Genomic DNA, 18,092 nt, shown 5'->3' with positions numbered 1-18,092 from the left:
GCTGCCCCCATCACAATTACAATTAAAGCACTGTTGCAGGACAAAGCAAAGGGCTAGGAGAAGGATGGAGGTTGCATCCCTTTTCTTCCAACTGCACCAAAAATGAGCCTAGTTGTTACATATGACACAAGAACTGTGAGCAGCACTGAAATAAAGTTTAACCTTGACTCTGGTGAAGAACATTATATAAATGTGAACAGGAAAAATCAGGATAGAGTGAAACTATCTTCTCTCATACAGCAAACTTCAATAAAATAATAACAATAATAATCTGCTAGAAATGAAATTCTAACCATACTCTAGCCAGTTTTGCCAGAGCTCGTTTTACAGGCTATGAAGCCAACTGCTGGCAGCTGGGAGTTCCTTACCTAGCAGTTGAAAAGAGAGGCAGAGAGCAAGTTCTGGACAGGAGAAGCTCTCTGACCTTGCAGTTTAGACTCTACCTGTTACATATGCAATCAAATAAATGCTAACTATAAACCCATTCTACCCAGTGTTGAGTTTAGTTTCTAATCAGGTTTACAAGCACCTTCAAAACAGTTCTCACACTGTACTTGATGCTAGAGAGTTTGTCAGAGTTTTAGAACTCTGAAATTGACTAATACCTATTTTTCCCAAACTGTTTTTTCCATCATCAATGACATCAGCAACCCAATTCCATAGAAGAGAAAGAAAATCAGGCCTGAATTGAACTAACTACGTAGGGAAGAGCATACAGAGGAGGCTCTGTGCATTACCTCATGGATGTACCCACCCTCAGCGCTTTCAAAAGCCCTGTAATCACCCGGCTATCATACACAAACACCAGCAGAACACCAGAATCAAAATCCCCTCATTTCCTCTGTGTGTGAGGAGGGAGATTTTGCTGTCCCACTGCCTGTTGTTTAAGGACAAAGCAACACCCAACCAGTAAATCACAGCCCACAGCTCTGGGAGCTCTCAGTGTTCCTTCTGTAGAGCCGAACGATAGCTGCCATACATCTCCCTGAGCAAATACATTAAATTTTACTGCCCACAATTAACTGCATGTATCCCAACAAATTCTTCCTTCTAAAACTCACCATTGCCCCAGGCAGGGCTTTGTGGCACCTGCCGCAGCACTTCCTTCCTTATCAGAGCCATGACAACCCCTTATCTCTAATTAGAGGAATCACCTGTTCATTCAACGAAGGTGGAAAACCTGCCCAGGCCCAGGCTGGGCTGACAAGCAGAGAAGCACAGAGTGAGGCTAGGGCCTGTGTTTGGCAAGGAGATCTCTGTTGGTGCTGCCAGGAGGTGGGGAGGATGGAGCCCAGCCTGCCAAAGCCTTTCCTCATTGATCTCCGTGCCAGGTGGAGATAAGAGCGCAGCTGGGGCTTGGTGGGACGGCCACCTCCTGCCGCAGGCACTCAAGCCGTCACTTGCGCCATGTGCTGGACCCTCTGGACTGTGACACTGAGTGCTGGTGAGGGAGGACAAGCGGCCGTCCCTGCCTGCAGGGACAGGGAGAGCTCTGCTCCCACAGCCAGTGCTGCAGCTGGACCTCGAAGAGAGGAATTCCTGGCCCCCTCTCAAGCACTCAGGCCATGAGCTGTGTCCTGATACGAACGCTGCCGGCAGCACAGTGCCTAGGAAGAAAATGGCTATTCTTGTATTCAGCGTATCTAAATTTACAGATTACAAATGTACTTGGGTACATTCTTGCTCGCGGATAGCCGAGAGATAAGGAAGCTCTGTGCTGGGGAGGCAGAGAGAGCTACGAGGATAGCTCCCTGTCCAGGTCCTTCAGCTTTCCCCCACTTCCCACACCTCACCCTGTGCAAACCCTGGGGCACCTGCTTGGATATTCAAGAGAGCCTGCGCCCACGCGGAACCGGGGCCCTATCAGTTATGACTCTCTTTCAATAACGCCGCATAACTGTGTTATCAGTAAGTGACAAAGGACTTTCCTGTGACCGGTGCATGCAACCCCACTGGTAGCGTTATATGCTGTTAACTGGCAACAGTGGCTGCATTTGTCATCATGGTGTTTTCATTCATGCTACAATGCTTTCCTTGAAATACAGCATGGAGTATTTTCCCAGTTAAAAAAAAGCCATACAAACTATCATATGCACTGCGGCTATTTAAGTGAGTGAGATGCCCAAGCAGGACAATAATGGCAAAACAAAATAGTACAAAATAATATTTTAATATTATGTAAACACATGGACACAAAACAATGTCAAAATATGTTAAAATATCTTGGACAATAATAATAGAAAATGGGATTTTCTTCATGTATAAAAGGGAAAAGAATGGTACTAGGAAGTAGTAACAAAAATATTAATAGAGGAAACTTTTCCTCTTGGTAGACAAGCACAGAGTCAAACACGCAGTATATCAAAAGTATAAGTCTGTAATAAGATGATAATAAAAGGTAATGGAAGGAAAATACAACCAAAAAAAATCTGGCACAAGCAATGGATGTGTTTTCATGAACTTCACTGCATTTTGTATGCTAACAAAACAGCCACTGATCTTTGCATTTTAATTACAAGAGCCAAATCTTCAAACCTATTCAAAGCAGTCCATTTGGCAATCGAAGAAATCCAACAGCTCCAGCAGCTACCTGAAAATGAAGAGACTCCCATTAGTTCTGTCTTACTGTTCTTGCTACAAAACACGACAGGCTGAAATCACGGCTGGGCCCCGTCACAGCGGGCTCGCTTACGGCTGTGACCACATCTGCAGCCGTAGGCACAGGCAGGCTGAAGTTGGTTCTTCACTGACAGCTGTCCAGTGTCAGCAAAAAAAAGCAGTATTTCAGTGAACACAGGTCAGGTAACTTCAGAAACAAAATTTCATATGAATGTAGTCTTGGAAAAAGATCGGATCAGAACCAAAACTTCTCTGAACAGAAGCACAGAAGCTCCTCTCCTGCTCGCTCTGTCCCCAGCCCTTCCTCTCCACTGGGACATGCACAGGGCTCCTTCCACCCTCGACTTTTGGTCACTTGTGACCAGGTCTGATCGATGATTATGCATCATTTTAAATAGCTATCTTCCTAACCATGAAGGCACTAACTCAAAAAAGTTTGAGACAAAATCCATCCCTTTGCAGTGCTACTGCTGTTACTGGAGAGAGTCTCAAAACTGTATTACAGCTTTATATTTACCTAGTTTTCCTTTTTTTTTTTTTTTTTTTTTTTTTTTTAAGTCACCTAAGCTGTACATATTACCAAGAATTTATGACATTTTAATCTTCCAATTAGCTTTATCTAATTCTTGTTAACAAAGGATTTTGGATTAACATTTTCAGACAACTTCCACGCTGTTAACATCTTTACAAATGTCCAATTACCTTACACATTTTTACAAGCACGCATTTTTATTTGCAGAAAACCTCATGTGCGATATGAAAGTATCAACAAAGCCAATAAATATAAAAAGACAGAGTGACTTTACTAGGAAATTTCCTTTTACTCACCTATCCATGTGAATCACTTACTCTAAAGGCACAGCAAGTCTTTTTATTGCTGCAGCACTTGCCATAATTTATATTGGAGGGTGTAAACGTTTGAAAAAAGCTCAGGCTCATGAAGATCCGGTACTTTGAAGATGTGATCTGTAATATTATGCATTGCATCATTGTTTTCTATCTTAAAAGGAGGTGGCATCACCGCAGAGCTGCAGCTGTGTGCTGAGCCACTGTCTCATCATGAACATCGAGGCAAAGCCCAGACTTGCAATGCACCTGTGAGTTCTCTAATCTTGCTCTAATAGAACTGACTAAGCACTGGGAAAATTCTCAGACGCTTGTTTACTGAAAATAAGGATCTTTTAAAATGGCAACCGTATTTGAGTGTTTTAATTAAGCTGTAAAACTTCAATAACTGGGATCTACAGGTGTGAAATGGTACAAATTAATCAAAGATAATCACGTACCTCCTGGTGCGGTAGGTATTCAGCTCGGCCTGTAGGGCGGAGGCTCTTTTCTGCAGAACATTTACCTGTAAAATACATCCCATATGAAAATGTTGTACAAAATTCTAATAAATAAATCTGCACTCATTTCAAAATGGTGTTTTACTTGCCTATCATGCCTAAGTAAATGCAATAACATTTTAGCTGCATATTGGAATTAATCATCGTACTTTATAGAAGATTGTCAGCATGGCTTTCCTGGCCTGCATATCCTCAACACACCAGCTGCATACTACCTACTTTAAGAACACAGTGAAAACAGTTTTGAAATTCAGCTTGTGGTAGCATATCAATTACGCGAGGGGTTGGGAACTCCAGTTGCACCCTCAACGCTCATACGAAGCCTGTGCTCTGATCCCTGCACTTCTGCTCTCGTGTGAAGATACTCACCTGTTCTTGACGGGTATGAAAACTAATGTTTATTAATACACCGTGGCCACTTTTGGACAAATCAAGAGCTGACAGTTGGGCAGCGTACTTTGTACTTAGCAATGTTTTTCAAAAACTTCGCCTAAGCATCCAGTATTTTCTTTTTGTTTATTTCTATCACTGCTCAGGCTTTTACCCAGCCCATCTTCTTCATCCTCCTCCAACAATAAATAATCCTGACAGGTGCAGAGATTCCATTGCCCTTCTTGTCTGATGTTTCAAAACAGGAATTTCAACAATTTTCAAAGACTAGGACACCTGTGCTTCAGAAAAGAGCCCTGCTTACTGAGTGGTCTGCGACTACAGCGTACCACTGGAAATACTGCCAGCAGCTATGTATTTCTGGGATAACACCCAGTTTTTAGTGTGTGTAGTTGCTTTTACTCTTTTGAAATGCTGCTGATGCTTACAAAAGCCCTGCAGGTAGATATCAGATTCTGCCTTTTTTAACTCCTTAAAAGGTGTGATACTCTTATATTAGCTCCAGTGTAATGCTTCCTACTAGACGGTGCTAATGGTCAACCACATTTTAAAAATAGCTTTTTACTATCAACTGGAAATAGATTTCCCCAGCTGATCCTTAACTCTTTATTTCCCACAAATATTTAAGTGAAAAAGAGCTTCACTTCCATTAGGAATCCCTTGACATGTGGGCAGAGTGCCTGTAACATAGTGCTGAAGTTTTGGCACTAGCAGCACATAGGAATTTGAAACTTTCCCCTATGAAAATTTCCGACTTCTATTAAAGGCAAACTTTGTCGGTGAAGTGTTGTGTGCTTGGAAAAAAATGCTACATAATGACCCTTATGTATTGTACAGGAAGGAAGGAAGGAAGGAAATAAGGAGGGAAGGGGGAAAAAAGGCAACAAAAAGCAAATACATGAAATTACTAACCATCTCCAAAGAGAGACTGCATAAGAAAGAGAAATAGAGAGTTTGTAGATCTGTAATTGCTTGAAAAACGGTCCTTTAAATTGGTATAAGGCGTGTGCTGGTGTCAAGCCTAAACATGCATGCTGTGTCCTCAGGGCTTCTGCTCTTCTCTGAGCCCTGGGCAGCTCTGAGCCACCAGCAGGACTGCCATGGTGTTTCCTCATTTCTTCCCTTCAGCCCAGGACAGATTCCAGTCCTTCCTATCCATGCCTAAAAGCAGTCCTGCAGTGGGCCATATGCCAACACTGCCTGTTTTTTTTTTGGAGTACTGTTATTTGACATCTCTGATCACTCCTCTTTATTGTTATTTATCCTTCCTCAGACCTGTATGTGTCTGTGAGTTCAGGCAATGATGATATTTTGCTTTCTTCCAGCTCCTAATATAATATATCCTAATAGGACAGCCCCAAATGACTTCTTTGGGAACACCATACTAGAAACATAACCAGTTCGTTATTTACAATGTACTTCCCTACTTACAGTGAGATTTAGATATTTGTTAGACAGTTTTATGTCTGTTTCATATAAACAATATTGATTCTGCGTTGCTGTAGATGAGCTAGTGTGTTGAAACATTTAAGAGAAAGCATTACAGAAGTCCATTAAAATCTCTTTCCACAGGAAAACCTAGAAATAATACAATAATCACTGGGACTACTGTCTTAAAAGAAGCATCTCACTTGCTTCATTATATAGGCCGAGAAGAAAAAAAAATGATTTCTCACTCTCTTTCGCATCCTTTACAAGCATCCTTTAAACAATTCCTCTAGGAAAAACAGGGTAAGAAAAGTGAGAGCAAACTGTATGCTGTATTTGAAAGGCTGTGAAAATACTACTGAACACAGCAATATTTTCTACTTTTGACTCTCAAGTGGAACAAAATCTGGCATCAAAAGATACAATATGATAGATAAATGGATAAGGATTTACCTGAGATTTTAAAGATACAATGGTGTCTTCAAGTTCCTGTCTCAAAGATGCTGGCATCAGACTTTTGAGTGTGTTTTCATATTCTTGTCGTATATGGGTCACCTGTAAGAGAACAGAAAAATACATAAAGAGAGGGCTACTTTTGGAAGTTAGAGAATAACTTTTTTGCTTCTTTTGCCCTATTTGGAGTTCAAAAACTCAGAATTGTTAGATCAAGAGAAAGGTAAAAAGAGAGAAGAAAGATCAGCAAAGACCTGTAAAGAGCAAAAGAGGAATAAAAGAGGAAGAAAGGAAAAAGAAAACATGAAAAGGAAATAGTCATGAAAAGGAAATGCTAAGGCATTTACCGGGACGTGGTCAGAAGAAGGAATACTACTAGCTTTCCTAAACCTATCTCAATAGAGCACCTAAGCAGACAAACCGCAGATCATTAGTCAGCAGGTGCCTAGCTCACAGAAGTTTCCTTTTTGTCTTTGGTGGGATCTTAATCAGGTCAGTGAGTGATGTTTGCCCCTTACTTCATTAGACAAGGTGACTTACTGTTTCCCGAGAGTTTTTACGAATTTTCTCAACCTCAGGAATCTTTTAAGACTTTTTTTTTGTTTACTGTGCATCTATTTTTCATTGCACTTTGCGTCTTCCTGAATTTCATTCTTAGGTGATCGAGGGATACGGACAAAAGGTTTCATGGCCTGCCAGTACCGGCGCAAGTATTTAAAAACCTGCTTTAAAGTTATTATACACAAAAGCTGCAAATTGTTCTTTGCCCCTTTTCACAGATCATGGTTCAATCATGCTTCATGAACTCAGGCAAACCAGTTTATCTAGTAGCTTTACAGCTTATTGCAGATAACTGGGTAAAGATACCTGACCAGTAAGAAGACTCTGCCTATTTCCTCACATAAAATAGTAATATTATCATTTGTACAATTAACTCTCTTCCCATAAGGTGAATATTTTTGTATTCTAAAGTGAACTATCACGTGGAGTAGCACGTGTTAGACATTTCCAAGTAATCAATACACAAAAATGTCAGCTTGTTTTATTGTCAGCTTGTTTTATTGTACAGCTGGGAGACCTCAACCAGTAGGTTCCAGCATCTTCGACACGTTATGAGATGAGATGCTCACATAAAATTCACTACGACTACGACTAAAGAAGTCTAGTCTATAGACTATAGACTAGGAATAGACTAGAGCATAGTTTATAGACTATTCTAGCCTATAACCTTATCCAACAGATATTGAATAAACAGTACAAAGTGGCGTTAGGAGAGGACAGCTCAGTTGGAAGGATCGTGCTTTGGTACTCCCCGCTGTGACTGTACTTGCTGAACCTTGGTGCACGAGTCCCGAGAGCCTTGCTCAGCTTTGCCCGCTGCATCTCGCAGGACTACTTGCACGCTTTATTACTTTGCTGAACCAGGGCCACATCTGTACCTACCTTCCAATAGGATTAACTGCTTAATTTAAATTAACCAAGCACTTAGGTGTTTTTCTGGATTAGCGGCTGAATATGTAAATAAAGGATGAAAGGGATCCAGTATCAGATTAATTTATGAAGTATCTTTAAACTTTCAAATTGATTCTTTTTTCCAATGCATCTACACACCAATGCCATTTTGTGCCGATTCTAGTTACAAAATTTCTTAGATCTGCCACTGTGACCACAAATCAAAACCTCAGTCTCACATGTGAAGAAGCCGTAAGACCTAAGTTCCAGCTCCCAGCCTGCTTACACACGTGCTTACACACGTGACGACCGAGCCCAAAGTCCACCCAACGATGTGCCAGTTACCATCCTTTGGAAGAAGCAGGGCATGCCAAGCTATGCATTATGCGCAGTACAATTATCGATGTAAGAGGAATAAAACAATCTGATGAAAACTTTGTCTATGAGTCATTCCAACGTGCGGAAGAAATCTCCAAATCTCTATGCAAATAGGCAATTAGAGGCTTTCCTTGTGAACTGCAAGTGATGCTACTATGCAAATACGAAGAAATAACAGGAAAGAAACCACTGTAAGACAGGAAACCTTGTTTGAACTCAGCTTGTATATAAGCCAGTGATCAAAATTTATGCTTTTTAAAGTTACTCCAATAAACTTATTCTACTCTTTCTATAAAGGCTTACAAAGTTCTGAATAGGTGCTTTGCCAGCATAAATACTTTCTGAGCCAACTGCTCATTTGGGTGGAGACCTTGATACAGCAGAAACATGTATTTCAGTTAATTCACATTTCTTATATTTGTTCTTGGTGAGAAAGGAGTAGAAACAGGCAGCTAGAACCGCAAAATGCTTTTATTTCCTCACGGTGAGCGATGAAGGTGTATTTCACACGTCCGAGGGTCTGGATGGCTATGCTGGTTATAAATCTATCCCCACCGCCAGCGACGTTCAGCGGAGGCTTCAGGCGTGGGATGGCTCGGGGAGCTCTGTGGGTGCTGGGCTGGAACCACCAGTGCAGCCTGGCCTCTCTGTGTGCCACAGCTGAAGCCATGGGCACAGCGCTGCCACTTCCCCCGAGTTTTGGGAGTCCCTGAACACTTGGGTTTGTTCCCCGTCCCTAACTGCACTTAACTCAGGACAGACTCCCTTTCACTGCATACAGGCTTAGTTCACGGACCCAGTCCCATCCACCACGAACCACCTTTGCTGCACAGCTTTGCGGTGGGTTTGCAGAAGCCCCCAGACAGACAAATGTCATGTTAATTATTCAGATTGTCTATAGGCCACGTTCGCTCAAGGTTCAAGGCTACGTTCAATCCAACATTTCCCACAACCTTGCTACTACACTGGGGTGACCCAAGCAGCAAAGACAGCCCAGCTTTCAAGCACTTAAGCTTCCCATTTACAGGCAATGGGGACGCAGGGAGCTGAGCCCAGTGTAACTCACTACACCACGACCCAGGGACCTGGGACTCACACCAGCTTCCTCGGGAGCCAGGCCCGCAGCAGGGATCCCTTCCTGTAATTTTTCCTAGAGGAAAGTCAAGAAGATTTCATTCTAAATAGACGCAACAACAATTTGAATACAGCTCTGTGAGTGGAACAATAATTATCTCATTGAGCGCGGTCAGCTTTCAACGAGGTTGTTGTTTTTAATAGATTAATCTGTGAGTGTCCTCCAAAGACGTCGCTTTCCCAGTGCTCTTTAAGGCTTGCTGTTAGCTCTGCAAGGCACCAAGGGGATTGTTCCTTTTTGATGAAGGTGTTTCTTGGAAAGTCAGGAAGAAATACTGAGCTTTAATATACAGATATGTATGACTGGGTCAGCTGAAAAAGGAGAAGGAAAACGAGAAGCAAGCCCTGGTAGCAGAAGTATTGCTTGGGGCTGGTCTCTTATCGGGTTCGGAGAGAAGACACACTTCTTGCAGTGCAAACTGTTCTTTGGCGTACAATTGCAATTTGCTTGTTCGCTAAGACAAAGTATGTTACTTTCAACTGTGCTCACTAATAATTGCATCACAATGAGATGAAAATAAGATCCCAGCTGTTTCCTGTCATAATATGGTAAACAACATGCTGATATTTTTGGCTGAGGTTACTATCAAGGTTTATGGACCAAGAGATTAAAATAGCACATGGCAAAAATCTGAATCACTTCTTAGAACTGACACATAACACACAGTGGGCTAACATACGCTAATTTTAACTGGGGAAGGTTTTTTATTTTTTAACCTTTATTTTTGGCCAATGAAAGCTACGTCTGCAGGGATTGTGTGTGTGGATGTGCGCCTTAAAGGCTTATTTGTTCTTTTATAGCCTCAAGCCGCCGCCCTAGGATCCACAAATACCGTGTCTCCTCTTGTGCTCGAGAGATGTTTAAAACTGCAATTCTTCAGCCCTCAGGAGGGCTTTAGTCTTCTGGATGAGGATAGCACTATTTCATTTACTGTTGTGTTCGTTTTCCTTCAGTCCTGAGAAAGCCTTTTTAAAATTCATTTTGGTGAGATAATTTAATCCAAGAACCCCCAGGAAGGTTTTATAGCTTTTAATATTAAGCTGCCACACTGCTCTTTGTTTATGCAGGTTGGTGGCTAGCATATGAGGTTTAAAGTTTTACCATCAATCATCTTTGGTGTCAGTAAAACAACCGAAAGCTGAAGTTGCACACAGAGATAACCTATGGTTAGTCACAAGAAATTAGAATGAATAGGAGAGAAATCTTCACACAATTATACAAAGTGATACAAAAAGCAGGGAAGTTATAACTGCACAGACTACAATGAGATCTTGTCATAGCTGGTCACTGACCATTCTCAAAAGAGATGAAGTTGGAGCCAGTGCTCCGCAGAGAAATACAGCCCTGAGCTTCCAAGCAAGGCCTGGCCCACAAGCTTTTCAGTAGAATAAGACAAATTTCAGTTTTAAGGCTTCTCTCCTGTGCTTTGCTCTACAGCCACAACCACACCGTGTCAGATTTAGGCTGCTCTCAGCCAGCCCTCCTTTTCTTTCTTTCTTTTGAGAGGTCTGTGGTGCCGACTTTACCATCCGGAGCACACCGGCCCTGGGGACTCCAGGTAGCACAACGTCCCCTGCTCCAACGGTTAAAAACCAAACCCAATGCAATCTTCTCCAGATCTCCCAACTGTAAATTACTTGATTTGAACCAGAGGAACATAAGGGAAATGCAAATGAAACACTGAAGTGAATGTTGCCAAAGCAAAGGAAGGTACCACAAAGGAGTTGCTGAAGTTCTTATTGAAAGAAAAAAAAAAAAAAAAAAAAAAAAAAAGAAGTCTTGTCTTGAAGGGCATGAAGTCAACATTTTGTTTATGTCAGATAAGAATCGAAAGGCAGCTCACTTAACTCGGGTTTTGTGGTTTTTTAGTATCTTAATTTCTGCCTGCTTGTAATATTTGTGAAGGAGGATAATCCCATGTGTGCCAGGAAATACTAGGACAGTGACCAAAAGGTATAATTAGGATCAGGTAATTATTATCAAATTTTCTCCACATTTCAGGGGAGTAAGATGAGATAAGTTATTTCCTGTCTCTCTCAAATTCTTTCCTGCGTTATTTGAACAATGACGTGTGGCGTAAAATGATGTTATAATGATGTTCAAAACAGAAATCTCTTTAAAAGGTTTGTGCATCTGTTCTGCAGTACAAACCTCTGCAGAAGACATGAAAGATGTGTTGTAATAAATCTGAAGACAAGTTAGGGTACCAAAAAGGGAAAAATAACTCCTTCAGCCTTAGGCAAGCCATTTAATCTCTGACTAAAGTCTCATCCTAAATGAGGATAATAATAATATTGCACAGGTCAACTTCATTCAGGTGATGTGAGGATGGCTGAAGTAATTTTCAGAAAGCAGTCTGAAAAGGGCAAGTGAAGGACAAATTACTACGATGCCATCCCAATTAAACAAACAAAACAAAACAAAAATGCACACACAACCCCTCCTCCCAAATAAAACCCCAACCAACCAACCACCACCATCAACAGAAAAGAACATCAAAGTAATGATTAACTGCAGCTTGTTTCTGTTCTCCCTGATTGCGGCGCCTCCTCTGCTTCTCGGCACTCCTAGACCCTACGTGAATTCAGCTCTGCTCCCCCCAGACTGCGGAGAACTGTATGGGCGCCTTCCTCCATCGGCCCACCTGGGGAAAGCTGGGCCATCTCTGCAACCAAGGAACAAAACATACCCAAACCTCTAGCTTCTTTCCTTAAGGTTCTGTTCTCTCACTGTTCTGCTGTAGAAGAATAATTACGGCTTGAAATCTTCTCAAACGATTTTTGTTAATGAAGAATCGAGTGATGTATTAATTTTTTTTTCAATGGAGAACAAGGCCACTTCAGTTGTCATTTCACAACACAGGCAAACACAAATATCCGCTGCTTTTCGGTCCTCATCCTCTCTCATTTCAGTCAGTGGGAGCTCCTATTCTTACTGTGAAATGTATGTTGAAATATGGTTCTTACGGATTTAAAGAAATATTATGCAATTTGATACAACGGTTCTCAAGTTCTTACGGAAAGTAATGAACACCATAAATTGCATGAAAGCGGTGTGGCTGAGAACAGGAACTAAGCAAGATCAGCTGAGCAAGTTATTTTGTCGAGTGTGCACCATGTTGTTCTCCACGGAGAAAATACTGCTGGAGAACCTCGTCTGTTCTGACAGTTTCAATAAAACATAAATTGGTGGCATAGCTGTCCCCTTTGTTTTTCTGTCTGTAGCTAGTAAACCATTTGAGCGTCCAAAATATTCTTGCCTTGGTGTTTCACTAACCCGCAGGGACCGCTTATGCCAAGCTGCTCGCTGCACACTGAGCTTTCTGCTCGGTTCGTTTCTTCTAACCTGCGTTCAAGGGGCCTTATTACTTCAGGGGTTTGTCCTTTGATATCTTTCTGTTCTTAACCAAGATCTCCCACCTGGAAAATCCTGTTTGCAGTTAGGCATCGCGAGCCTATATAATTCATAACTGCAAAGGAAGGGAAGTCAGGCAAAACTTTTAAAAAAATGCAGTGGGCTGCATATGGCAAGAACAGCATTCTTGGGATTACACGAGTTGGAGAGGAATAAAAGCTTTCACTGTCAACACCATGGAACAACCAGGAATGTTGTGGCTAGAAAATTCACGCTGTTCTCTCAACCTCCCCCTCTGAAGGGCTCCTCTATTGTTCCAGTTGGGATTTGGAGGATCCCTGACTTCTTCTCCCCCCCCTTCGAGATGACTCATTGCAGATGCCATCCCTGTCCCTGAGCGGTATTTCCTTCGGCTCTTGTCAGTGCCATCCTTTCATCAGCCGGAGAGGTCATAACTGCGCAACAAGTGGTCCTCCTCGTGTAAGAGCAGGAATCGAAACCAGCCCGGGAACCGACCAGCACCGTGGGGCTAAATCTGAAGACACATGGTACTCATTTATGGCTCTGTCAATGGCAGAGATTTTTTAATAGGCTATCAAGATAATTAAGTCTGAAATAAAGCTATAAGCATCTTTGACACTACCATGGGAATGTATTTCTGCATTTCAGCTTTACATTCCAGCATGTGTTACCTTCTACATAATCCTTTCCATCCCGGGGTGGTTCAGCAAGTCAAGGTTTTGGTATCTGATAGGAGAGGTGCTGAGTGCTCACTAATGACGGCAAGAGCTGACACAGCTCAGCAGCATGCGGGATTAAGCTCAGTATTTTCACACTGTCTGTGTGAACACGCACATCTTTGTAGATAAGCTACTTTTACTATCACCATTTCCCCTCTTTCAAGAAGGAAAATTTAACCAGCATCTCAACTGGGAAGCAAGCTGCCAGATTTAGGAAGCATCACAGCTGGTAAGAGTCTATGAACTTTGAGCACAGGTGAGCGGGGTAGCGCAGGAGAGACCTGCAGCTGCACCTCCCCGACGTACTTCTCAAAGATGGCATTTGGTGCTGATCAAACTGCAAACAACACAATACTTTAAAATTCAGATGATGTTAAAGATTGGCATTAGGCTGGCCTTTCTTCAGTCCTTTTCAGTTCCATCCAAGCACCTTGTCACCTGGAAAAAGTAAACGGGGTAATTCACTAACTGACCAGGCATTACCAAGACCCTGCCCTGGAGATGCGAGGTCTGTGTTCTTTCCTGCTGTCATCCAGCTGGCTCCTCCATGCAGTGCCACTTCTCCTCTTTTAGTTCCCTGCACTGAATGCCACCATCACTGTCCTTTGTAGTTGTACTTAAACCTATCCCAGGCACACTTCTGATGGAACAAAATTCCTTTAATTGATAATGCGCAAGCAAACCCCAGATGCTCTAGAACGATGTGCTGCTCTTATATAAGTAAGCTTTCTTTCTCATTCACTCCTATTTAAGACGAAGAGCTAGAAAACTGTCAAGTTAAAATACTCTCTAATTCCTGCGTGCTGGCATATGCTTCTACTCTTCTTTGGTGAAAATATTTTTTCTCCTTTCAACTGTTTGTTCTCTACTTTCTGTGTTACTCTCTTTCTCCAGCTGGCCACTTCATTCCAATAATTCATTCAGCCCTATGAAGTAGGCATACATTTGTGTTTTTTCCAGTTGTGTCTGATTACCAAAGCTAACATTTGATCACCGACTTCCACACATGCATTATCATCATCATCTACCTCTTTTCCCTTTGACAGTCTCACAGTTGGTGAGAGCCTTCTCTCCCGCAGTTCCTGCCATATGGAGCTCCCGGTAACTTTCAACTCTATTGATTTCCAGTTCCTTTCAAATCCCACCTGAAAATTTGTTTTTCTGTGCTTGAATCCGAGCTGCTTCTTCCTTCTGCTATTTTGAAACTTTATGCTGTACAGTATGCCATATTCTGCTCAATTCTGCTTCCCTTTCATAGTAGGCTGTTACAGAAAATGCTATACAAGCTGCAAAATATGGCAAATGCAAAGTTCTGATTTATTGTAACAACCTCAGTCTTAATTAAAGATTGGAGGGGCACTATTGCATCAAAGTGATTAATGAATATATCAGCAGAATTGCATGTATGGTAGGCATGAACTGAGATAGAAGTCGTAGAATCAGGCTCCAAATAATGACAGTACTGATTTTATGGTACCATAGTCAGCATTGCCATGCACCTACAGCTGCACCTATATCCATGAAAGGTCCTTCATGAAATATAACCAGGGTCAGCGTCATTCTTCCTGAACAGCCTCCATCAGGAAGTGCCAAATAAGAAAGAAAATGTAAGAAATAGATGTCTTCGTCTGCATATGCCAAACAGACTGACCAGCTGCTCTCACTTATTTCAGATTCTTTGCTGCTTGTATGCGGCCCTCCAACAACTTCTTTTCAATGAAAATATTTTAAACTTTAAATTTGCCCACTGAATGTAGTCAGAAAAGAAATCTGCTGTCTGCAGACATCAAATCAGCAGATCTTCAGGTGCCAGCCCGCGGGGAGCTACGCCATTCGGGCTGCTCTTACATTTTTCACAAAACGTATACATTTCTTGAAATGCTTCATGAAAGGAAAAGGGCTGAAGTATGCAGTACCCTCCTGTTCGGGGTGCTGGCAGATCAACAGATGAAACAGAAAGGAGAGGAACAAATGGGCACGGAGGGATGGACATGGAAGGGGGACACCCTCCCTCAGCACGCAGCGCTCTCCAAACGCAGCCTCCCCGGTACGTGCTGGTCGCATGCAGAAACCTCAGGAGCTGCTTGAACGTGACACTATTCGGTGTCGATCTTCTTGCGAGTCGCAGTAGAAACTTCTTTTGGATTCTCACCTTCCTCCCCACTGCAGCACAGCCCGCCGAGCCCCGATGCCAGCGCAGGCTGCCCGAGGGGTTAACTGGCAGCTGCTCTGCAGCCAGCGCCAGGGCTCCTCGCTGCGAATCGCTTCTGTGGTTAAGATCGTTCAGATCTACACTGAGCTTCCCATTTCTGTGGGAGCACAAACGGGTCTCTGGGGGAAAATTCTGGAAGGATGTCAACGCCGTGGGTTGAAGCAACCAGAGCAAATGGCAGAATTTCATCACCACCTCCAGTGCATGCTTACTGTTTGTTTCTCAGTTTCCAAAGGGCCCAGCAGTGCTTCACGACAAATACTGTCTGAATCCTCTTCACCTGCAGATTGGCCACAAAGCAATGCTTTTGTTTTAAATGCCCAACCTGGGACCACAGAATCATTTAGATAGGCAAGGACCTTTAAGATCATCAAGTCCAACCATCCGCCTTAACTACAGCTTATGAACCTGGTTTTAGATGACTCCAGCGTGTTCTGAGAAAGACAACTCTTTGAGAAAGTCTGGAGATCCAAGGATCGAGTTTTAATCACCAGGATTTGAGGCACGGGCCCTGGCAGCACAGTTTGATAACTTTTGCAGTTATATGAGGCACCTGAGCTGGAAGTCCTCGTGCGCCAGGGACGAGGCTGGTTTGGAAGCAGACTTCCTGCTGTGGCTCACCATGGCCAGATGGAGGAAATTCCACTCCTTCCATGTCATTTCTCCAGCACATACATAAAGCTTTGGCAAAGTCGTGGGAGCAGCCGTGGAACTGTAAAGGCAGGCCAGGACAACGGAAGTGAGGGCAAAGATTTTCTGTGAATTTTCTGTGCATTTCGAACTCTACGGTATCTTTGAAATAAAAAAAAATAAGGAAAGATGGACAAAAAGCCCTCAAGAGAAGGGACAATATTACTCAAGTCTTCCAGCCTTTGTTGTATTAAGGATTATTTGGGGCGCATACCCTGGACACAGGCTTATCTTGCTCATCTCTGTCTTGCTGTTTCTTTTCCCATAGCTCCCGAAATCTGCAGACAGTAGCACCATTCCTATCAAGGATAAGGTGTGGCAAACGTTAGAAGTTCCCTGTGCTACACAGCAGCTAAAATTTCAGAATGATGCATCACAGCATTCATCTGAGAACAAATGTATTTAGTTGGCATGGAAACAGTAAGTTAGGCTGAATGTGGTAAATATCCAGCAGTCATAAAATATTGAGCAAGTCAGAATAATAAACATTAAAAATGAAAACTGGCTGAATGCTTTTGAATCATAGCTCTTTTACAATTATCACTCCTGTTGTCATTTGAACACAAGTGAAATCCACTTAACAAACTAAGTGTTCCATTTTACTCCAAATACTTCTACAGCATCCTTACTCAGATAACTCCTTTCTCCCTTTTTAATAATCTATCTCAGAAAAAAAGAAATTAAAGGGCTGGAAACCTATATTGGCATTCCCCTACTTTTGTTAATAATATTCATGAATTGAACATAATTGATTTTCTGTCTTCAGAGAATCTCCCTCTTTAAGTCTGTAATTGTGACTTGGCAGTTAGGAGTAGTATTCCCATGGTTTGAATACCTATCGTGATGTTACCTTGATTGTTCATGAATATGACAAACTTTTTTTTTTTCCCCGTATCATCCCCTTATTAGAAATTTTGTTTCATACCCAACCCAGACCTACAGTTAAAAATATTAGACTGAGGAATGAAAAGAACAGACATGCTCTTTCTGGAGAAAATCTTGCATCCTTTCATGCAATTATCTAAAGAAAGATTATTGGAGTTTCCTACTATTCTGAGTTGTGTTGATTATCCTTACCAAAAGGAAATTGAAACTAAATGAGGTATTTTAAAGAAATCTGGGTAATAAAGCAAGAACAAGATCACTACCATGATTTTTTATACAGGCCCCAATTCAGCAAAATTCTTTGCATATGCCTAAACTCCCCTACTCATTGAGGCACATGCTTAACCTCTTACTGATGCGTCATATTTAATTACACATACACAGGATGTGAAATCTGCTGTATGAACAATTTGGATTTTTTAACTATGACTGACAACCGCATCGAGCTGTATAATTCACGGAAGAGAAACATTTTCAACAGGACGAAAGGCATTTCTGTCAGATCCCTTGTCTTGCATTAGATCCGCACATGTATCAGAGACAACCACGCAATACACTACAAGAACTGTACAAGTATGGTACAGGAACATGATCTAAATGGGATCAGTTTCCATATTTTATATATTACTGAGATATAAGAAACTTCATCATTGCTTTGCAAAGAAAATGGTTAGCTGCACCCAAATTTCCTAGGAACCTTCTTAGACTGCTTTAACTGTCTTGGGACTATATACCAAGAAACTTATACATATAAAGCTAAATATTAAGGGTTAGTTACACTTTATTTACTGCCAGCTTGTCACTTGCCATGAATGCACTTACAAACATCTCAAGAGGTCAGACATCTTATTTTTGAAAATCATCCAGCATTTCAACATGAAGACAGATGATCTACCCAATTCTGAGACTCCAGTCTAGAAATAACAGTACTGACCAGGGGCACCATTGCCCTAGATAGCCATGCTTAGCAAAGACAGGAGATCCTCTACTGAAAGGATACAATGATTTAG

At 42.0% G+C, this 18,092-nt stretch overlaps 1 protein-coding gene across 5 annotated transcripts in view; it reads right to left on the bottom strand.

The window, feature by feature from the left end:
* Positions 1 to 2,151: 2,151 nt before the first annotated feature.
* CEP112 (centrosomal protein 112) overlaps positions 2,152 to 18,092 on the bottom strand; it is a 160,454-nt gene continuing 144,513 nt past the window's right edge. For 2 of the 5 annotated variants that reach the window (XM_035342202.1, XM_035342201.1), the window contains 3 exons: positions 6,237 to 6,338; positions 3,906 to 3,970; positions 2,152 to 2,590 (listed from right to left, as the gene is read on the bottom strand). In XM_035342202.1, coding sequence (XP_035198093.1) covers positions 2,587 to 2,590; positions 3,906 to 3,970; positions 6,237 to 6,338 — 171 coding nt within the window. In that variant the 3' untranslated portion in view covers positions 2,152 to 2,586. Of the gene's footprint in view, positions 2,591 to 3,905; positions 3,971 to 6,236; positions 6,339 to 11,782; positions 16,220 to 18,092 lie in introns of those variants that run through there. The other 3 variants (XR_004755094.1, XM_035342200.1, XM_035342199.1) reach the window with 3 other exon arrangements.

The sequence above is a fragment of the Oxyura jamaicensis genome, chromosome 18 (assembly GCF_011077185.1).
Source record: "Oxyura jamaicensis isolate SHBP4307 breed ruddy duck chromosome 18, BPBGC_Ojam_1.0, whole genome shotgun sequence".
Taxonomy (NCBI): Eukaryota; Metazoa; Chordata; class Aves; order Anseriformes; family Anatidae; genus Oxyura; species Oxyura jamaicensis.
Note: the sequence above shows the minus strand (reverse complement) of the source record. Positions and strands in the feature narration are given on the sequence as shown.